This window comes from Perognathus longimembris, chromosome 12 (assembly GCF_023159225.1).
Source record: "Perognathus longimembris pacificus isolate PPM17 chromosome 12, ASM2315922v1, whole genome shotgun sequence".
Taxonomy (NCBI): Eukaryota; Metazoa; Chordata; class Mammalia; order Rodentia; family Heteromyidae; genus Perognathus; species Perognathus longimembris.
In genome coordinates this window covers 22,676,152-22,700,172 of record NC_063172.1, presented here as the reverse complement: position 1 = coordinate 22,700,172, position 24,021 = coordinate 22,676,152, and the positions used below count along the sequence as shown (strand labels likewise).

The window sequence follows — 24,021 nt, the reverse complement described above, 5'->3', positions numbered from 1 at the left end:
CAAAGAGTGAAAATAGCAAATTATGGCAGTTCAGGTACTAGAGTTGCTGCAGAACTTAGACTTTGAGCCACTAAAGACATGCTGGACCCCCTCGCTTATGTTTGCAGCCTTCCACTCCGAATTGGATCATCCTCAGATTTCAAAGTAAATCATTCAAAAGAAGAAGAGTATGAATCAGACAAGACTGACTGGCTCTTGTGATTATGAGTATGTGTTGTGTGTGTGCGAGTGAGGGAGAGAGAGAGAGAGAGAGAGAGAGAGAGAGAGAGAGAGAGAGAGAGAGAGAGAGAGAGAGAGGAGATTGAGTCTGTGTTCTCATTAGGGGACGATCTATGATTTGCCAGCCAGGCTGCTGCTCCTGCTGCTGCTGCTGCTCCTGCTGCGGTGGCGGCTCTCTGGTCTGTCAGGAGTTTAAAGGGTTGCAGCTCTGAAACACTGAGCGCTGCTAAGTGGTCTCCCTGTCAGACAGAGATTTTCTGCAGGATTGGAAACTTGGACCTACTACTATTTCATCTACCCAGAGAAGCAGACAGCGTGAGAGAGACAAAGGTAAGAGATTAAAAAAAAAGAAGAAGAAGAATGTTCTCTATGGAATATAGGGGTTGCATGTGATAAGGAGACATAGACTCAAAAGCTTGTTCTGTTATATCAGAGATTTCACCCCCTGGGAGCAAAGAAGCTCCAGCTAAATTTCTACCAAGCTTAAGCAGAGTCTCTTGGCTTTTTCCCCTGGTTTCTTTTTCCTTTATTATACTTTCCCCACAAAGCATCTGATACGTTTCTTTGTGTTTGTTTTGCAGCTAGGAGATGTTGTTTAGTTGGTTTTTTGGTTTGGTTTGTTTGTTTCTTTCTTTCTTTCAATGGAAGTGTTTCAAAACAGGAAAGATTTTTTTCTGTTCTTTTAAAAGCATTTTCCTCTCCTATGGGGGAGTCTCTTTCTATGAGCTGATCACAGCTACACCGTCCTGCATGAAAGTTGTAGGAAAAGAAGTTTTCTAAAGTGCTCAGGAGTCAGTGCTATTACTGGAGAGAATTGGAGGCCAATGAAAGGAAGTGAAAGGGGCTTGGGAGAGACTGGACTTGCTGGGACACAGTGAGACTGTGGCTGAATTATATACACAATCTCTCTCACGCAGGGGTTTGAACTGCCATTGTAAAGGTGAGCACTGAGAAGGAGATGTTTTAAGAAGTCACGATTTCAGAGCAAATTCAACCAATAAAAGATGGAGAACCAGACAGTCAGTGAGTTGAACGAGACCCAGCTTCAACCTCGAGCAGCAGTGGGCCTTGATTATCAAGTGGTCACCATCTTACTTGTGCTCATTATTTGTGGGCTGGGCATCGTGGGCAACATCATGGTAGTCCTGGTGGTCATGAGAACCAAGCACATGAGGACCCCCACAAATTGTTACCTGGTGAGTCTGGCAGTGGCTGATCTCATGGTCTTGGTGGCCGCTGGCCTCCCCAACATAACAGACAGCATCTACGGCTCCTGGGTCTATGGCTATGTGGGATGCCTCTGCATTACTTATCTCCAGTACTTGGGAATCAATGCATCCTCATGTTCAATCACGGCCTTTACCATTGAGAGGTACATAGCAATCTGTCACCCCATCAAAGCTCAGTTCCTCTGCACTTTTTCCAGAGCTAAAAAGATCATCATTTTTGTCTGGGCTTTTACTTCCATTTACTGCATGCTCTGGTTCTTCTTGCTGGATCTCAACATTAGCACCTACAAAGATGCTATTGTGGTATCCTGTGGCTACAAGATCTCCAGGAATTATTACTCACCTATTTACCTAATGGACTTTGGTGTCTTTTACGTTGTGCCCATGATCCTGGCCACGGTTCTTTATGGGTTCATAGCTAGAATCCTCTTCTTAACTCCCATCCCATCAGACCCCAAAGAAAACTCTAAGACATGGAAAAATGACTCAACTCACCAAAACAAGAATTTGAGTTTAAATGCCTCCAATAGATGTTTCAACAGCACAGTGTCTTCAAGGAAGCAGGTAAGTGAAGTTGAATCTCCACATTCAATAAAGAAAATGTAGAGTTCCCTGTAAGATGGGATCAACTTTGCCCTTCTTAGCTGATGGCAAAAAAAAAAAAATACAACCATGCCAATATTCCACAATACTAGTTTCTGCTTTACATATTAAATCCCTCTGTGGAGCAACTGGAGATCTAAAAATAAACAGGGAGACTTTGATAGCACTTTATCAGATATTAGTTCAGGTGCTATTAAGATATAAGAAAAAGTACACACAGTAACTCTAGAAATCTCCCTTTAAGAAGTTTGTGCCTCTCTGTAAATGATATCCAAATACATAAACCACTTCTGGCTCCTATAGGTAAAAAATACTATTGCATGATAAAAAAAATTACCTTTAAAATTCTACTGCATGACAGTTATTGAGAGGGTGAGAACAGATAAATCAAAACAATGAAATATTTCTTGTTTTTAATAAGGAGCTATTAACAGCCATCAGGTTAATTTTTGTTGACCTTAGTTGAGAAAGATTCTCTCACCCACTCTTTCTATTTCCTCTAAGGTGCTCCAGTGCATAGAAGCTAAAAACGCTTTGCTCAGAAAATCTCCTAATTAAAAAGCCAACATAGAGCCCACTTGGTTGTGAAGAATGACTAAATTTTAGTGTCTGTTTCTCCAGCTAAGCTTAAGTAACAATTCTTTTATGCTTTCAGAGAACCTGAATTTCCATGTGGTTCCAGTTAAGTAGTGCATAATCTCATTTGTGGTTGCATTTTATTTGTAAGACAATATAAGATAGATGCATTTATATCCTGGTCATATTTACCTATGTCTATACGATTGTTCCAAGCTACTTACAAACTTAGTTTTTAGTTCCTTTTCTTCTTCCATAATAAAGAGATGGTATTTATTTTCATAGTTGAAGTGAAATCATGAAATCAACAATACCAGTTCTCCTAAATGTCTTGAAATTTATCTTCTTTTCTCTTTGAAAGGAATAGATTTAACTCTGTGTGTATAGATAGAAACTGAGGGTACTTTTGAAAGTGTCCATATGTGTCATTCACAAAATTACTTCCTAAACTCTAGATCAGCTGAAATGTGAAGTTGTAATTGGACATACATATATATGGGCACACAGTGGAGTAAACTACTGAACATATAACTGAAAAGAAACATATATCACATTTAAGTAATATTGTGACACTTGGTTCATGTGGCATTATAATTTCAAATATCTAGGGACAGAAGGAAGACCTAATTCTGTGTAGTTTGTATTGCTATCTAATACAAGGCAGATTTGGCTATTACACTATGATTGACTAATGGAAATCTAGAAAGATCTGTTGACCATCTGCCAGGACAAACATTAACAAATGCAGTAAGAAGGTAAAGAATGTGTATAGTTCAATTAGCCAAACACAGGTTAGCATTTGCAGCAAGGGATGTCAGTGAGTAAATTCATTCATTAGACTCCAATTTATATTCTTGTTATAAATTCTAAAATATTGTTTGTTTGGTCTAAGGTCTTTTCTTTCTATTACAGCCATTAGTACCTATCAGCATCAATAATGGATTTTAAATTGCTAATTCTATTACATCTTCACAGTCTTTTTAAAGCTGTTGCAGATAAGCCAGCTTTATAGAAGCTGTGTGATAGAAGAAACAAGCAAAGATTTGGCTTCAAACAATCCCAAGATTAAGCATAACAGTTCTCTGATTAGGCTGTGTGTGCATGGATGAGCAGATCTTTGTGAGCCTTAGTTTTTTTCACTGGTAAAGTAAGATTAAAAGCAACGCCCAGAATCCATTAAAGGCACAGGGAAAAAAAGAAACCTTATTAAATAAACCTCAATTAGAGTGGAGATTATCACCTAAGTGCTAATTAAGATCCTTTCCACTTAAAAAAATACATAGGTACCTATCAGGGAAATATAGATTTGTGACTAAAAATATATTCCTTACCACTTACACAAAGGTTGTTAACTAAGCACATACACAACAGTAACTTTTCTACGGAACATTCAGTGTGTTAGAATGTTTGAGGTTGTCACTCTAACAATGGCACTGTCAGGAACCAGGAGTGAAGGAGGTCAAGGATCTGCAATGTGCAATTCTATACAACAAAAAAGTGTTCTATTATAAATACCAGGGATATCCTCATTGAAAAGCATGGGATGACACACAAATCAAAAGGAGTGCACTAAAGTAGGGTTCAATCCTAAGTACAGATGGAATGGGAGTTTGTAGAAAACAGGGGACGTTATGGTGCTAGAAGGATCATTGAAGTATTTGTGAGCGGGGTGCCGTTTGAGAAGGCTCAAGAAGGATGTGAAAAATAAAATTCCCAGTAACTTGAGAGAATGGGTAGGGTTGTGAAAGATGAGGAAAACCTTGGAGAGGGTGACATTAACCAAGATATATTGTATTTATTAGCTGACATATTTAATTGAAATATTAAACAACTATTTAGGGATGATTTTTAAACACAATAAAAGTTAAGAATCACAGCATTCCATTCACAAAAGACAATTAGGTTGACTGGGATGGTAACACTGTGGATTAGGGGAAGTATCAAGGAAGTGTGGACAGTAGGGTTTTTATAGAATAACATGATGACTAGAATGACATACTGGCAAGAGGAGAAAGACTGGGAGAAAGTAAGATTTGCTCAATAGCAATGTGTACATGAGAGACAGAAAGAGAGGCAGAGTTGTGGAGGATACCAACCATCATGCAATAGGAGTTTAACTGTACTGAGAGGCAACAAAGAATGTGAGTAGTAAGCCAAAGCATTAGTTATAAAAACTGATGGATAGTTGTGAGCAAGGTAGATTTGAGGTGTAAGACACTCATAGCACCCAGATACAGGTCATTCACACCTATAATCCTAGCTGCTAAGGAAGCTGAGATCAGAGGATCAGAAGTGGAAGCCAATCTGAGCCAACAAATCTGGGAGACTTATTTATGGCTCCAGTAGTAGTGTGCCAGCTGTGAGGGAAAAAAAAAATCTGAGCAAGAATGTGAGGCCCTGAATTCAAGCCCGAGTACCCATACACACACACACACACACACACACACACACACACACACACGTCAGAAAAATTGTGGAATCTGTTGATAGTGATACAAATAAAATTTCTCAAGTGCAAAATAGAGGGGCATCTCAAAATTGGATGGTAGAATATGAGCATATTATACACAATGGATTAGACGCAGAGGGTAAGTAAATATGGCACCAGGCTTCTATGTTTGGATGAACAGTGGCACAATTGATTAATTCATGACAGCTCTCTGAAAAAGAGAAGTGAGTTTTATCCAAAATTAGTGACCTGTGATTGGTCTTGTTTCTTTTTTGAAGTAATTCTTGACTTAAATACTCATAAGATTAAAATATACATCCTTTATAACCCAAGGACTTTTTATTTTAATATTTTTCTCTGTATTTTATCTTTTAGGCAAGTTCAATATATATTTCAACTAAAATGGAACTGGCCAGGCCTTTCTAAGAACTTATTAAAGTCAGAGGTGAATACCGAAAGGATTATGCCTTTAACAAAAAATGAAAGAACATTACCTTTAAAAAGACAAACACAACGTTTTGGTTTGCTTATTTATTTTTAATATAGGTACATAGGTTACTATGTAAACATCCCAGGTCAGAACCATTTTCCTATTATTCAAGATTCAATTATATTTTAGGAAATCACCTTAGCTTGAGGTAAATTCAATGTAATAAAAATCACTCTAACTTATGGCTTGAAATTATGTAGAGTATTGATTGAATCTTTTGCATTAAAATCCATCCTTTTGACATTGAGAAGGCATGGTGTAGATGGCCACATTTGTCCTCTTTCCATTCTACATGGAAACCAAAAAGAACAACCTCAGACAGTTGAGTCACACATTCAGCATCATGTCCATAAAATGTCTCCATTATTGACTATATTTCTGTGTAATGGATTGGCTCTTGTTGGTATTTTGGAAACACCTTTATCTCTTGGTGAAGTGCTATAACATGAATGAAGTCACATACCTCAAGTATTTTCTACAGGATGCTGAGCTATCCAGAATACTTTACTTACCAAGCTACCAGTCCTATTTTCAGTGGAATTTACCTAATATCTTTTTTGCTTCTTAAAGTGTAAGTGGCAGAACAGCTATGTGACAGAGTCCTAATAGAAGCTCTATGAATTAATGAAAAATGTTCATTAAGGGCTTACTAGAATAATAAAATCTTCAAAAAAATCCTAAACTTCATTTCTATAAAATCCTTAAAAGTCCTCAACTCTACTAAATAGAATGCTGATAATCCAAGAAACAGAAAATACCTTTTCTTTTTAAAGCCATATGTACCTTTTGATGACGATGACAAAGGTGGTGATAATGATTATGGTAACAGGGATAATGATAGTGATTGTGATGGTGGTAATTTAGAAGCAACAAAGTACTATAAAAACATAGAAAATATACAAATATACCCAGTCAAAGACAAGCATTGTTATCATTTTGCTGTGTTTGGGGGTTCTTTTGTGTTTGTTTGTTTGCCTGTCCTGGGGCTTAGACTCAGGGCCTGAGCACTGGCCCTAGCTTCTTTTCCCTCAAGGCTAGCACTCTACCTCTTGAGCCACAGTACCACTTCCAGCTTTTCCTGTTTATGTGTTGCTGAGGAATCAAACCCAGGACTTCACGCATGCAAAGCAAGCACTCTACCACTAAGCCATATTCCCAGCCCTGTATTTATTTTTATAACCTTTACTGTATCACTTTTAGACAATTATATTAATAAAGTATATGAAAATTTGCTTCCCATTTTTCACACAAAACATTGAAATTTATAGTATCAAATAGAATGCAGGGAGTAAAAGAAAGTGATTAGACTTGAGTCTGTTTCTCTGAGCCTCTGTTTTTGATTCATGGGTAAAACAGTTACCTTGTAGTTGAACACATGTGATGCCTAAGACAAAATTTATATTTGTTTTCTTCCTCCTGCTTGTTCTACTGTTGTCTTCTCTCCCCCGCTTCTCAGTGGCTGCAGCTCCCTTGGTGTCCTGGCTCTTCAGCAACCCTCACTCACATAAAGAGTCCTAGGAAATAGAAACATTCAGATAAGACACACTCAATAAGTCTCCTTCGTTCCTTCCTCTACCCTTGTCTCTTTTCAAATCTCAAGACAGTGATATTTACCTTTTAAAAGAAGAGCTTTGTAAAAACAAAGGGAAAAAGGCATAATGTTGGAATGGTGAGCTACAGAGCTAGTATTTCAGAGGATAAATTCCATTAACTTGTAAGATGTGTAGGAGTCTCACTTCCACTTTATCTTGGAGAGCCCTGATGAACATAATCTTCCTTCATCTCCCATTAGCTCCCCTCAGGAGTAGCCTTATGAGGAAAAGTATCAATACTAAACTTCACTAATGGAAAGGATAAGATTCATCAAGTTGTATTGTACTTCTAATCTACTTGTGGATTAGAAACCCAATTGTACAACTACTTAACAATTAATTAAGCTGGGTACCGGTGGCTCACAAACATAATCCTAGCTACTCAGGAGGCAGAGATTTGAGGATTGTGGTTTGAAACCAGCCCAGGCAGAAAAGTCCATGAGACTAATATCTCCAAGAAGCTACTCAGAAAAAGCAGGAAGTGGCACTGTTGCTCAAGTGATAGAGTGCTAACCCTAGCACTAAGAGTCTCAGGGACAGCGCTCAGGCCCTGAGTTCAAGCCCCACCCAGGACAAGCTAATCAATTAATTAATTAAATTTAAAAAAGTGAACTTCAGCATTGAGCCTACATGATTTTCAAATTTACTAGGGCAGTTTCCACAGGCCCATCTTTCATTTTTAATTGCTTTACTCATTCTAATAGCCTAGATTCAACAATGTCCTTACTATTGTAAAGATTTGTAAGTTAGAAAAACATTGTATAATTGTCACTCCTTATATGGGTTGCTAAGTGGATCATTTATTTTGATATTAAAAATCCTTTCCCAATTTCTTATTCATATATGGCTTCAACTTGTGGCTTTTTACATATATGCCCTAAGCAAAATGATAATTTCTCTAGTTATATGCTTGATGCCTTTTGTCCTAGAATAATATACCCAATTTATTTGCGACCTTAAGTTTTCATTTTTTTTTTTTTTTTTTTTTTTTTTTTTTTTTTTTTTTTTTGGCCAGTCCTGGGCCTTGGACTCAGGGCCTGAACACTGTCCCTGGCTTCTTCCTGCTCAAGGCTAGCACTCTGCCACGTGAGCCACAGCGCTGCTTCTGGCCGTTTTTTCTGTATATGTGGTGCTGGGGAATCGAACCTAGGGCCTCGTGTATCCGAGGCAGGCACTCTTGCCACTAGGCTATATCCCCAGCCCCAGTTAAGTTTTCATTTTTGAGCCGTAATTTCCCCATTAAAGAAAAATTAATCTCCCTGCTATAATTCTACACTCCTACAGCATTCTCAAATTGGCCATATATCAAAAATCTTAAAAGCCATCTAACTTGGAAAATGACAAGCCATATTTTTTATAAAGTATTTCATGAATTTTTCACAACATGGCTATGCCTAGTTCCAAACAGGTAAAGTCTGATCTGTAACTGTACCGTAGTCTCTTCTGCTTCAAAAAAAGAAAAGGAAAGGTGGAAGGTACAAAACTACAGCTACATCACCATTAAGCAAAATTCCATCGACATTTCTAGTCAGTATCATCTGTCATTGTATTAAACCTTCATTCACATCCCAGATGTAGAGGCTACAGGAATATGTAAAGACAAATCATTGGCTTCAAGGAGCTTTGTATTGGCCATGAATGTAAATAATACTGAGCCTATCACTATTCTCTACTAAAAGGCACTCAGCAGCCACAAGAGCAGTGAAATCAAGAAAGGCTTGATGCAGTACCTGGTATTTGAGTTGCACTTGTAGAAATGAGTCAAATGCTTGAAGACAGAAAAATAAGGAACAGAAAGGAGAAGCAGGTGACAGGGAAACAAGCATGTTCAGGCAGAGTAGTCTAGTATACTTGAAGTGGGCTATGGCAGGGGATTGCCTGGGAAGAAGGAACCCTATGTTGGTACCCACCACACACACACTGTCACCCCATCTCCTATTCCTGTCGCTTATCTTCCTGTGTATCTTCTATTATACTTATGCTTACATCTACCACCTATGAGTTTCCCGGTGTATAACTCTAGAGAAGGTATATCTTGATCTCTGTAGGCAATTACATAATAGATATCAAATGATTCCATCAAATCTAACAAGTCTAAACTAAACTGAATTCCTTCAAACCTTTCTGTTCTTTTTTTTTATTTTTTGCTCTTCTCCCTTTCCTTCTCCTCTCTTTCCTTCCCCTTTCCTTTCATCTCATCCTCTCCCTCCCTTTCTCTCTCATCCTCTCTACTCCTTTATTCTTCCCTCTCTTCCTCTCTCCTCCCCTCAACCTTCCTCTCATCCCCTCTCCTTTCCTTTCCTCTTTCTTTTCTATACCTCTTTCTTTTCTGTATGTTCCAAAGACAGAAACCTGGGAGTCCTTCTAAACGTGTTTAGAATTTTATCCCCTCACCCAAATCTTAGCAAACATAAAGCTCTTGGGTTTTTAGCTGATAACTCTCATAGCTGACTTGTTTTTGCACTCACACTGCCACCATGCCAGTTCATGGCCTCTAACCATCCTGTATGCGCTCCACACGAACCTCTCCAACTAACCTCCCAAGTCATTCTGCACAACATTGACTTAGGGAATCTCTGGGAGCACAGAGATAGAGTGTCAAAATAATGTTTAGATATCCCAAGACCCAGAGATTAGCCTCTTTACTAAAGGAAGTAAGATCTTGGACCTTCTTCCATTTCCAGCTTCATTTCAGCTTACACTTTATGCCCCTGTGACACTGAATTATTTATAGTTCTCTGTACATGCTATGTTCCCTCAGCCAGAACACCTTTCTTTGGCAAACTCCCAATTATGTTTCAATTTTCAAACTAGATAATGCCCCATGGAACTTATTGAGCCAAATTTACACAGAAAAGTCCTTACCTAAAACTACACATATTAGGCATTCTTCCCATGTAACTCTATTACTTTGCATATATTTCTATTTTAGTCATTCTTGTGTGTGTCCTAATTGGGAGCCTCTCTCTCCATTTCCACTAATATCCTTAAGAATAAGGCTTCTCCTCGCCAGTGCTCTCAGCATCGAACTGGACTTATAGTACACTCTGTGTCATACACAGTAGTGTGCATAGCCCAGGAGCATAGACTTTGCAAGAGCAAATTATTAATTTCTCCCCACTTCTGCATAAGGTACCATCACAATGGCAGTTTAAAATTGTATAGGCTTGGCATATTTACACCAAAAACAATAAATGAATTTGATGGCCCAGCACCCATCTCTGACTTGTAGAAAAGTGCTAAAAATTTACTAAGAAATTTTTGTCGTGTAATTACATCTGAAACATGTACCACTTCATATACAGTGAAAAAAAGCATACAAGAATATATGCATTGCATATTTAGGGACTCAGTCAAGTCCAACAATCTAATTTTCTTTCTGGTAAAAATAGTTTATGTGTGTCATATTTTTTAGTTTGAATTAAAACAATATTTATATTTTATCAGATCCCTTTTGAATTCCAGAGTTCTCAAGTGTAACTAATCAGAATGGCAATCATTAAATTAGTAGATAAGACTTTTCAGACTTTTTTCCCTCTAAGTAAGACAGTCGGATTCAGAAACCCAACAGATCCAGCCAGTAATTCATATTATACAAAATTAGGTTGACTTTCCTATGGGCTTTCCCTGAATGAGAAAGCTAACTGGAACAAAAGGGCCAAAGGGTCAAACAAGACCAGCCCAGGGAATGAAGGCAATATGAACACAGATAAAAAGACTGCAATAAACCCAATTAAGTCATCCCAAGTGATTAATTTCCTTGAACTAACTTGTATCTATTATTTTCTTTTAAAATGTCTACTCTCCTCTGACTGGCTTTTAAAGCTCAATAACCTATCATCTTTTTTTTAACATTTCTTCTCATTTTTTACCATCGCTTATCTTTTTAATTTAATAAGCATCTATTGAGCAGTTTTATACCTTGAACTATTCTGAAGAATCTATAATAATTATTACCATATTGAACTCATAACAAAATACAAAAAAGTTGACATTGAAAACAGATGGGAAATAGTAGGTTATGTCGTATAGTGCCAAAGGGAAAAATAGGAAGAAAGAAGATACTAAAGGGAATCCAAGATTCTTAGCTGAGGTGGGCTGTAAAATTACTAAGCATAGCACAGAATACTAGTTGAACAGTCATCATCTTTGCTTATTCCTTTTCCATAGATTTAAGTATGTCACTAAGAATCTCCCTTTTATACCAAACTTAAGCATATATTGTGATTTGGCTATTGTAATTTCTTCCTACCTGTAAAGCCTTCACCATATTTGATACTTATATGTCTTTTAACAATGTTCAGTTCAGGTTCCTAGCTCAGGCTACTGGTGGATCAAGAAGTATGTATTGGAAATATGCCCTAAGTCAGGTTAACATGAGTTCTGGGAAACAGTGACATTAATTAAGATATATGGTATTCCTAAACAGCTTTGTTAAATGGAAACTCCTCTGTACAATGACTTAAAGATTATATGTAAGTACATAAATAAATAACCCCCAAACATTAAACAAAGGGTTTTTGAGGTAACTAGAAATGGTGAAATTATTTTTAGGTTGAATGAGAAATATTAAAAAGCATTGTTATATATGGTCCTATACTTAGCAATTGGGCTATTGTGAGCCCCTGCTAAGAATACCACAGACAGGTTCTAGTTATTACAAGTGAGGGAAACCAAGAAATCTATATTTCTTTGGGCCTGGCTTGCTTTGCCAAGCATATCAAAATGAACTGCAAAGACTGGAAACAAGAGGTTCTTATTATGTCTTGTATGCAGTTATTTGTATTTTTTTGTGTTTTAGTTTTCTGTTCCTTTGTCTAGTATATAATAAACTTACCTGATCTGTAGAAGGGAAATGGAATTACAGAAACAGCAGTACAAAAGATGAACTAATACAACAATGATACCCACTAGACACTATGTTGGAAATGAACTTAGGAGGGAAGTGGGGAGTGATAAAATGGAGGAAATGAGGGAGGGGGTAACACTGTTTAAAAAGAAATGTACTCATTACCTTACTTATGTAACTGTAGCCTCCCATTCATCACTTTTTCAATAATTTTTTAAATGTCCCATTTAAGAGGAGAATTATTCATAAGAATTGAAAATATTAGATAATAAATTTTCAATATCAGATATATGGACTTGGATGGTATTAGAATATAGTGTAAAGAAAGCATGAGAAGATTAAATTTAAGAAGAGGGGAGTATAGACCAATACACATTGAGGTCTAGATTATTGATAGATATATTTAGGAAACCAAAAGATGAGGGACTTCATTAAGTGAAAAAAGACCATTATTCCTCTCAGAACATGGCCAGAGGGCCAAAGACAACATCTTAATGGTTTCTTCTGAGAAAGAAAGAAGGAAAGAAAGAAAGAAGGAAAGAAAGAAAGAAAGAAAGAAAGAAAGAAAGAAAGAAAGAAAGAAAGAAAGAAAGAAAGAAAGAAAGAAAGAAGAAGAAAGAAGGAAGGAAGGAAGGAAGGAAGGAAGGAAGGAAGGAAGGAAGGAAGGAAGGAAGGAAGGAAGGAAGGAAGGAAGGAAAGAAAGAAAGAGAGGAGAAGGAGGGAGGGAGGGAGGGAGGAAGGGAGGGAGGGAGGAAGGAAGGAAGGAAGGAAGGAAGGAAGGAAGGAAGGAAAGTGGGAGAAAGGAACAAAGATGAAAGAGAAAGTAACAAAGAAGTAGGAGAAAGTAAGAAAAAAGGGGAGGGAGGGAAAGAAGCATGGGAAGAGAGAAGATGTGGTTTAAAAATAAATAGGTTGATTTAGCTGGGTACTGGCTAACACCTGCTATCCTGGTAATTTTGGTTGCAAAGACTTAGATGATGGTGATTGGAGAAACGATACAGCAAAGAGTTCATAAGTCAATAGTGGGACATGTTAGCCACCTTCTTGCTACATGGGTGGTAGAGATGAGTAGACCCAAGGTCTCAGGGCAGCCCAAGCAAAACAATTTGCAAAATAATTTCTCAACAGAAAAATCTGGGTAGAGTGGCATGTGTTCTCATGCATCCTCATTTTGTAACTGGAATTCCACCTACCTGTGAAACATCAATAGGGTCGTATTCCAGACCCTACCTTCAAACTAACTATAGAAAAAGGAGCTGGAAATGTAGGTCAACTGGTAGAGTATCTGTGTAGTAGGTGCAAAGACGTTACTACAAACATTACTGAATTTATCTAAGGCAGAAGTCAAGGTCTAGCCGCTTGAGGCAAGCACGACACTTCAGAGCTGATGTAGGTACATAAAATGAATTCAAGTAAATTTGTAATTAAATTAGATCTGTAAGGTAAAATGAGACTGAAGACATAATTACATGAAATAGAATGAATAATGGAAAACGTTTGACAGTCTTTACTTGAAATAAAAATAGATAACATTTTGGAAGAAAAAAATATACTACAGAAGGTCATAAACAACATAGGTGAGTTGTAGCTACACTTCTCAGATAAAGTGCCTTGAATGTAATATACAGTAGCTACCAGTAGATAAAAGAGCCTACACCTGTATTCTGAGCCAATATTTGAATTTTATGAGGATTTATGACTATGGGAGGACTCAAAATATTTTCTACATGCAGAAGTCCTTAGGTTTGAAAGTAAGAGAATAAATGAGAAAGGTGACACTCGCTAGTAGAGTAAAAGAGGAGAGAAGCGGGTGAATTCTGCACCTTCCATGAATTTTTGAAGAACATTTGTAAAATCAAATCAGTAAAGACTGTCACTTACATGCAAGGTGATTACTACAACGTACATTTTTTCAGAGGAGTTCAGGTTTGTCATTGATTCTACTTGGGAAACATTTGAAAGACAAAATAAAATACAAAAATCACCTAACCTTTAAACAATAAACATTTTGCAGGCATAAAACTTTAGGATGAAATAATGTGGAAGACAACATGCTGATATTCTTTCTATTTTACTAAAAAAAAAAGAAATAGGCTCAGATTTGGGGTAAATTTATGGGAGAAATATTTAGAGAATATAGAGTACTTCAATGGATCTCCTAGGATTTCTTTAGGAATCAAGTCGGTATCTATCTGAATAAGAGCAATTAAATCAACTTTTTATATAAAGTAACTACAGTACACTATCTTGCATCAGGTATGCTCTAAGACCATCTTAGAAAATTATTATTTGAGAGACTAAAATCAGGAAGAAGTAGATATACAAATTCAGAGCGTATTTGTACTTCCTCATTTATGACTTAATTGGGAACTCTATTACATTAGTCACAGATTTAGTCATTAAAGTGCAAAAATTAATAAGACAAAGTGTCTGGTCTGAAGAAGTTCACGGTCTGATAGAAAACCCAGAAATGTAAAAATGATAATCCAATCTATACAGGAATAAAGGTTATCATAGCAAAAAGGACACATGAGTGGCTTGAGAAGAGATAGGCAACAGAAAAGCTTTGTGGAAAGTACGACTTTTCCAATGTTTTGGAAAATAGGATTCCCTGAATTAAGAGGTAGTTTGTTGATAAAGAAGGGGATAAAGATGGTCTCTGAGAATGGGGCTTTACAGATAAATACCACAAGTCCATAAAAAAAAAACCAAAACTATTGATCCAGAGAACTTGTAGTAGTTCCTTAAGGCTGAGCATCAATAGCTGAGACTAATAAGGAAAGAAGGGACCAGGAATTAAGGCCTTTTTCTGGTATACTGAGAGATTTGGAAACATTTCTAACAGCTATGGAATGTCAGTGGGAGGTGGCAAGACAAAAATATTGTGACAAGATCTGTGTTTGAGGAAGACTATTCTATCTTCAATATAGTCAAAGAATTAACTCACAGGAAGAAGTCATGATTTAGGAGAGTCTGTACCAAAAAGGAATCATCCTGCAAAGATCTAGCATAGAAATGTGAGAGAGGATGGAAAGAAACTCATCTATTTGTAATAAATAGTGAGATAAAGGGTGAGAATAGATGTGTAGCAAATGGGAGAGAAAATGATCAAAGGTGACACTTTCACCTCTGAGAGGAAGTATTGTAACAGTTGAGAGTCTAAATTATAAAATCTTACTCCTTATGGCCAAAGCTAAGGATGGTCCCACACTATGGAATGTGAAAGAGTTAAAAGGTAAATATAAGGACTGAAAAATACCCAAAGAGGCATGGGTAACCTGGGTAATTTTCATAAAGCATAGGGGGAAATGTATTAGATTACATAGAGTTGCTGAATGATGAATGGATGTGAGGGATTAGAAAGAGGGAAAAGATAGACAAGCCTGATTATGAGATTAATAAGCAGATGAAGAACTAAGGCCAGGCATTTTGTTTGCTTTTCTTGGCCTTCTTTCCTAAGGTAGAAACGGCAATGTCTGATGCTTTTACGTCTTGATCAGAAAGAGCAAACCATGTGAACTGATTTATTTGTTGATCTAAGAGCACAGTGCAACTAAATATTGATAGGTCATACCTCTGGAGGAAGCAAGAAGAGCTAGAAGTCATCTTTCTTACCCTTGTCATCAGGAATTGTGTGTAATTCTCCAATTCATCTGCAGCACCTAACACAGTGTCTCTGGCGCGTAGTAGTTTTCAATAAATGTTTCAAGTACGTGAATGAATAAATGAATGAAAGAATGAACACAAAACAAGGGAGAGAATAATCACGGTTCCAGATCAATTCTAGTTACAATGTTGTGGTGTTTGTACAAGCTGTGTCTCCTCACTGAGGTAAGAAGAAAGTCATTAAGAGTACCAAGGATAATAGAGAGAACAGGCAGGCAGAGGTGCATTTAGTAGCCAGATGGTTGTTATTGTGGAGAATAAATGCAGTAAGTGATTGGGTACAATGAAACAGGATTAAGTTCCATTAATGTTTAGAACAAGCTGACTTGTAAAGTAGCAAATTAAAGCTCTGCATTTGTTAGTGACAAGTGAATACTGCGGTGTCTCTGTTCTAGAGCTCCTTTCCTATAAAGTCTATTTGTGTGAGCCATTTCATTGACCAACACTTAACCATTTCATTGATCAAAAACATTGCTGTTTCCCTTCTGTTGCAATAGTAGTATGTCCATTTGCTATAATTTCCAAAGTAGCATTCATTTCCCTTCATTAAAACAAAGATATTATGATAAGGTGCTAGCCTGGATCACACAGGTCATATGACCAAAGGGAAAGGATTTCTTTCTTTATTTGCTAAAAATCGCTCCTTCTAAATCTTTGGCTCCAAATCGATAGAAGCTAGGTGCCTGGATAAATCTCTTGCTCAAAAAGATTGTGAACAAAATCAGCTCATGGGCAATAATTCCTCCACTCAATCTTGAGCCAAGTTTCTCCTTTATAAACATTCTCAGAAGATGTGTCTGTTATTTTTTTCTTTCACTCAAATATACTGGTTTTCTCCATTTTGTCTTCAAAGAAACCTGGAATCACACACAAGAGAAATTAGTCTTGAGACAATAGCAACAGTGTACACTGCATTGTACTCAGAGTCATGACTTTTCTGCTTCTTTACATTTCTTTTCCCCTCAAAGAAATGTGATATTTTGTAAGTGGAGTTTGATGTAGTCATGTGTGGTGACACCTCATTCATAAGCAACTGCTCTGTGTGTGTATGTGTGTGTGTGTATGTGTGTGTGTGTGTGTGTTTATGTACATGTGTCCATAAGATCTTTTAAGAGTTCTGAAGAAAATAAGGCAGAAAGTCTATCTCTATCAATGTACCACCTCTCATACTTCAACATCACAGGGGATGTTTGTTTATTCCTTTGGGAGCCCTCCAAACTCAAGGAGTCTGTGTCAACCATTCAAAATCCGGTGCAGAAGCAGAGTTCAGACAGGTGGAAAACTGCTGTTATTGACCGTGGCTTTTAAGCTGATGAATAAGTTTCAGTTGCTGGCTTCTTTTCAACTTCACCCACTTCCTCAGAATAATGAATCAGTGGTGTTTTAAAATCACATCAGGCTTATCGTCCTTCTCATTAGAACCTTATTTTAAAATAGACAAATATCAATGGATATGCATACTACAAATAGAAGAGGCATTCTTGGTTTTTTGTTTTTTTTTAATTACTCATACTGCTGAGGCCCCAGAAGAAAATTTATTCTCATTATGTTCTTTTAGTTAAAAGACATAAACTTCTGAGCTGTGATACAATTAATGATCTCAACTAACTTTTAGTGGTCATTAGGGTCTTCCTAGTATGTAAAGATGGGACACTAATTTTTGTAAATTGATGGCTTAACTATAAGACCATTTTCAGATCATTCAACTATCTTTTAAAGAGTTACAGAGTACAGCTTTAATCTTTAGAATTCTTTACTCAGTAAGGTCACCTTTATATACCAGCTAAACTGACCCAACATGGTCTCAGAAATTAAGGCTAGAGAGTCAAGATATATTTTCTAACAATGGAATGTAAAGCACTCTTTCAAAAACACCATAATTTGTCACAATGACAATTTGAAAAATGATGATTAGCAAGAATAAAATTCATAAGATCCTTTTCCCTAAAGAGCAATGGAAGTGTCTGAACACAGAAGTAAACCATCCTGGCAAAGTATCATATATTACTGTAAAGGGAAAGGCTAGGCACAAACGCTTAGGAGTAAGTAGTGACTTCCTTGCATACTAACTAGCCAATGTTTTATGTATTCATTGTGTTCACAGCCATCACAAAGATTTGAGCCCATTATATCTAAATAATGTATTTTAAGTTTGCTATCACATTTTTCACCCCCACACCAGTGAGACACAGGAAATTCTTTCCTCAGTAACAATATCACATTACAACACACAAAGATGAGACAACACTGTTAACTCATACCTCAAGACTTGAAGATTCCTCCTTCATGTGTTTCTTAAAATCTTCCTCAAGACCTCATCATCATTGTCCAAGAATCACTATTTAAACATTCTGGTTTTTAATTCTCGCACTAAGGCACCAGGCTATTTGTCTGCTTTTCCTTCTAACAATATCCTGGAAAACCATCTGTCACATTTGCATGGGTGACAGTCATGTTATTAATCGATTAATAACATAGAAAATGTTACTGTGTCTTACTGTGGACTGTAAATGATGCTGAGATATTTTCATTTACTTTATTTATACCTGTGGCATAAGCGTAATTTTTCTATAGGTTTAAAGATGAAGGACCAGAAATTCAGGAATATTGAGCTCAAGGTCATTCATTTAAACAAAAAAAGGAAAATTAGAGTCTAATTCCAGCATCTATTCTGAAATCTGTTACTGGCCTCAGAGATCAGGGACATACAGAATGCCCATTCTGTCCAATTAAAATGAAACATTTTCTAATACATATATATGATAAGTAAATTAGTTGATTCATTAAAATATATATTGAATGATTGCTTGGATGGCCTAGGAATTGTTTTATTCTTTGGAAATACAGCAATGAATGAATGACAAAAATCTCTCTGTCCTATGGAGTTTATTTTATTAGATGAAGAAAGAAGTTGATATACAAGAGTAGCACATACAACTGCAAAAAATCAAAAAGCTAAAGAGGATACTGAAGTGCTGAAGTAGACGATGTATCATTTTTGTTAACTTGTCTATTTCTGTAGTGGGGATAAAACTTAGGGCCCCTTACTTACTAGACAAGTGCTCTACTACTTGAGCAACACCACCAGCCCTTTTCAACTCTTAGTTAGTTTTTCAAATAGGCTCTCCCTAATTTGCCAAATCTGTCCTGTAATTGATGTTCTTTCTACCTTCCAATTACGGGCAAGTATTTTCATACCTGGTTAGGAGATGTATTATATCAAACAGAGCAGTCAGAGATATTAAATCAATAGCCCGTTTGCAAACTGTTGTGATATTGTGATTCTGTATTCAAGCATGAGGGAATGTCATTGATACATCAACACTTGTAAAATCAACTGAGTTTTTCCCATTGATACAATAATAAAACACTAGATGTGCCTACATTGCTTTTTATGCACAAAAAGGATAGCATTAATGATCCTATCCAATTACATTTTACACACAATTCTAATGCTCATTTTCAAAGCAAATACTTTCTACAATGTAATCTGAAATTGAAGCCTTCCCCATTGAAATAAGTACTTCTAGATAGGTTGGTGATAAAGAGGAGTTTGTTATAAATATTTCCCCTACCCAAATATAGTTAGCTCTCTTCCATTGCATAAGAGAAAGGATGACAAGCTCTATCCAATCCCTCAAGTCCTTTAGCAAGAGATGAGATCTAGTTGATTCAAATCCTAGCTTAGCCATCTGTAAGGGGTGTATGAATTCATTCACTTGCAAAATGGTGATTTGGCAGTACTTCCCTCATATGTTACTATCGAAATTAAATGAATTAAGAATGCATTGTAAATAGGAATAGATGCACAGTAAGTATTACATGTCCTCTGTTAGTTTCCAAAAATAGCTTTTACTTCTCTAGAATTAGCTAAAATTGGCATTAGCATTCACATCATAGCATTTTTTCCACACACCACTCCTGTAAGTTAGATATAATTTTTGTCACTGTTCACTGAAGAGGAAAGTAAGGCTGAGAAGTAGAAGCATCCTCAGGCCTAATATTTGGTAAGTGCCATGGTCAGGATGCCAAGTAGAGTGGCTGTGTGAAACAAAGGAGCCTTTCCCTCAGGAAAGGAAGATGAGCTTGGTAGAAAAGCTGAAGAACGGGCTGGAGATATGGCCTAGTGGCAAGAGAGCTTGCCTTGTATACATGAGGCCCTGGGTTCGATTCCCCAGCACCACATATACAGAAAACGGCCAGAAGTGGCGCTGTGGCTCAAGTGGCAGAGTGCTAGCCTTGAGCAAAAAGAAGCCAGGGACAGTGCTCAGGCCCTGAGTCCAAGGCCCAGGACTGGCCAAATAAAAAAAAAAAAAAAGAAAAAAAGAAAAGCTGAGGAACTGTCATGCTCCAGGTCAGAAGGCCACCTCCCTTCATGGCTTTTCCAAGAGCCTTCTGTCCTTACTTGTGCATGACTACTGATTTAATTCATTCTTCAGTGTCCTAATGTTCTGATCTAATTATCAGAAAGTAGAATGTTATCATGATTTTTTTATATTATAAGGAGGTAGTGCTAATCATGATTATATCATAGCACAAATCAAATTTTGAATCAAAAGTTTGTTCCAAGAGATAAGAGCCACAACATTTTGATCCTTATTTCTCATAGTTTAAATGATCATTAGAAGGCCTTATAAAGAAGGCCTTGTAAAAAATAGCCATAAATCACAGTAATAGATTAAAATGGCTTATGTGCCATTAGTCTGATTTATTAAAAGACTTAACTATTCCACTCATTTAGCTTAGGGCTAAATTCGGCTCTGCTTGTTTTTTGTTTTTTGTTTTATAAGTAATGTACTGACATAACTTAGAATTCATGTCCATTTCTTTTTCTGGGCTCTATAGCTGCTGTCACACTTCAGTGACAGACTTCATACTGTGAGTCAGACCTCCTGGTACAGAGGATGAAGTATTAAGGTCTTTTCCATGAAAGTTTGCTATGTCTCGATCTAAGAATTTATTTGTGGAAATACTGTATGTTTAGTACAAGTACTGTCTCAATAACTAAATTATAAGCTAACATTAAATAAATGGATTCATCAAATAAAAATTATGAAAGGGAAGTTTACTATGAGTAGTCTAAATTAGCAACATGTGCATCACATGAACTATATAATCTATATTTGCCGAATGACACTGAGAAAAAATAGTTTTCTGTAGCCCGATTTGTAACAGGATAGCCACAAATGATTGAGCAAGATTGATAAGACAAAACAAGGACAGCTGTCAGAGTGCGATTTGGAAGCAAATTCCTTTTCATTCTGTTATATATTAATATGATGTCAATCAACATCTAGTTACATGAAATTAAATGGATGAAGCACAAATCATTTTGAGTTAGAATCTCCTTGACTCTAATTTTCTTTATGCCAATACAGTGTACATTTTTTATTGTTACAGAATAATATACTGTTCCCCAGAAAATATCTACTACCATAATTTGTTTGATCTATCACATCTCTTTTTGAGAAGAAATTAATTTTAACTGCAAGCACTTTTATGCCAAACCCTATTTTAGGGATTGGAGATTAAAAATATGCAATAAAAGGTATTCCTCCCATCAAGATCTTACATCCAGAAAAAAATAAAACAAAATTATAATGAATTTTGTGCTTAGGGACGAAAGTACAAAACAGCCACTTGGAATGTGAAGGAGACTATAGAGCTTAGAATAACAGAATTAGTGAGTTTCTCTTTGCTCATTCACTTATTCGTTCATTCCCTGGATATTCATTGCACCTATTACTCATTACTTTATCTCAGCAATAATACTCATATTGCTCCTTATAAATAGAGTAATCCAGGGATCCTCTAGGAGAGGCAAAAGTGAGAAAGTAAATAGGGAAACAATCGGGAAAATGGGATCCACTCAGATTATGACTATTATTACAGATCAAATAAGCAGACAGGCGGGGGAAAACACAGTTTGGGAAAGGGTTAGTTTTTGCTATTCTCTCTAGAAATATTCACTTCTCTGGATCCCCCCTTAGGTTTATGTTATGACGTTTGGCTAAATCCTCCATATTTACCTAGAAATATATCCACCATCCATTAAGTAAAATTAGCTGTTATTTGTTGAAAAACATATTCTACATCAGTGCCTTGCATCAATTATCTCATGTGTTCTTCATTCCTGTTTGTACATCACTGAGGCTTAGAAGAGTGAAATATCTTGACAGTTCTTATATAGATAATGGCAGAGCTGGAATTACAATCTAGTATGTCTGTCTTCAGAGCCTGTTTTCTTAACCTCTATATAATACTGCAAAGCAACCCAGGCTGTACTATCCAAAAGAGACTTCAATGCATGTAAATTGCTTTTGTAAGTTTGGATCATGGAGTCAGGACTGGCAAACTCTGGTAGCCTCATAAAACTTGTAGACTCAAATGAGTTTCTAAATTCATGCAGGTTAGAATCAGATGAATGCAAAGAAGATTTATTCAGCCTGATAACACAGCAGTAAAACTATCACTCTTTACCACATATACAGATTTCTCAGACAGAATAAACAATCTAACACCCTCTAAGTTGTGAAGAAAAGTATTTTTATTTCCTCTTTGCAACCCCCATGCATATATGTTCCCATAATAAATACAGATATCAAGACTCAGAAAACTCTAAATAGTAATGAGTGGTAAAGCTGAAACTTGGTTTTGAATGTCATATTTAACTTATCAGAAAGCAAAAATCAGTCGAAATGATTGAATTTTTGATTTGCTGTAGACAAGAAACATATTTCCCTGTCTGAAGCTGTCTCTGTGCATTCTTCTGGGACAGATAGAAAATTAGCTCTATCACTTCAGGCCAGCCCTCCTATGGTATTGGCTAGCCCATGTGAACAAGGAATTCTATGCTTCCCAGGCACTTTGAGCCCCTTCATGAGAGACTTCCATCCATGATAATTAGAAGCAAGGAAACTAAATGCCTACAAAATATCTGGCACCATTGACAGTTTTGTTTCTACTTCAAAATCAGTGTCACTTTTCCATCATTCACATTTTACAATTTAAAACTGACTTTCCCACCTTTACTGGGTGAGCAGATGAAGGATCACTCAGCTGTACTTTGTTTGACAATGTCACCCTACTGGGCTGCAGACAGCCAGAGAAGCACAGAGGAGACGAAATATTGCCCTCAGATGGAATCAATATCCCTGAAAAGTGTTACGACTAGCAGCCTAGTTCCCAGCTCAGAGACAGACAAGATGTCCTGTTGACAATTTCTAGGGTCTGATTCCAAAGAGAAAAATGATCAGGAGTGTAACTGGGTGCTACAGAGTAAAAGTAGAGGAAGTAAAGCAAGATATATTATGCCAGCCTTCTTTTTCCTGCTTAGCTGTTTACAGTAATTTACCTGGCAGAACAAATAAAAATATAAATCCCAAACCAAACCTGAAAACAGATAAACTCTAACATTTCTGCAGCAGGCTAAAATTAATTTGCAGTACATTTCATTTGCTAAATTCGGATGTTATTGTAATTTGAATCTCAATTCTGCCAGCTGACATTTTTTCCTTTCTCAGCATGTTTCCAAATATCCATCTCCTGTGAAAAAGAAAACATCTAAGCAACAGGAGAGAGCCAGCCTTTCATCATGAACAATTTTCTGTACTGATTTATCAATATTGAATCCTCTGCACTCTAATCATTGTGGAAACTTTTGCATTTGATCCTCAAGTATAATGGCAAATCTTATCTAGCACACAGCTGTTTCCCACTTTAACCAGAACCCTGAAATCAGAAACATGTTAAAATGTGTGTGTGTAAGTATAGTATATACAGGAATGAATCTCCATAGCATCAACCATTGAAACAATTAACAGTTTAACAAAATGAATACCAGAAGCTGTCCGACGTAGAGGGAAAGGAGGATGGGTGAATGAAAAAGGAAGAAGGGACAAATACAAGCAAAATACTCGACATACATATGTGATCAAAGAAGTAGGAAATACGAAATGAATCAGAAGGAAGAAACAGACAAGATGGGGAATAATGAATAAATGTGTAACTTATGATCAAGAAACAGATGAGCACATTAAACTTCTTGAGCAATAAATTACATTGAATTAAAAAGTATGCTCCATCAAGTCTTCGTGTCACATATGAAAAAGAATCTTCGTTAAGTACAGTATGCATAAAAAATCTTATACAAAAAAAGATTCTTTTTTCATGCCTCCTGTTTCCCTTCTACTGTATCTTTAAGCCTCAATTTTGTTTGTTGGTTTTTGCAAACACTAAAAAAATCCTCACAAAATTTGATTTATTTAGAAAATACAAAAAGATGGCTTTGGAATCACATATAATATATATGCATATATATACATATATACATATATGCATATTATGTA

General features: G+C 36.5%; 1 protein-coding gene across 1 annotated transcript in view; it reads left to right on the top strand.

Moving 5' to 3' along the window:
- The first annotated feature begins 1,155 nt into the window (after positions 1-1,155).
- Positions 1,156-24,021, top strand: part of Trhr (thyrotropin releasing hormone receptor) — a 30,278-nt gene continuing 7,412 nt past the window's right edge. Inside the window, exon 1 of the mRNA XM_048358922.1 lies at positions 1,156-2,012. Coding sequence (XP_048214879.1) covers positions 1,224-2,012 — 789 coding nt within the window. The 5' untranslated portion in view covers positions 1,156-1,223. The remainder of the gene's footprint in view (positions 2,013-24,021) is intronic.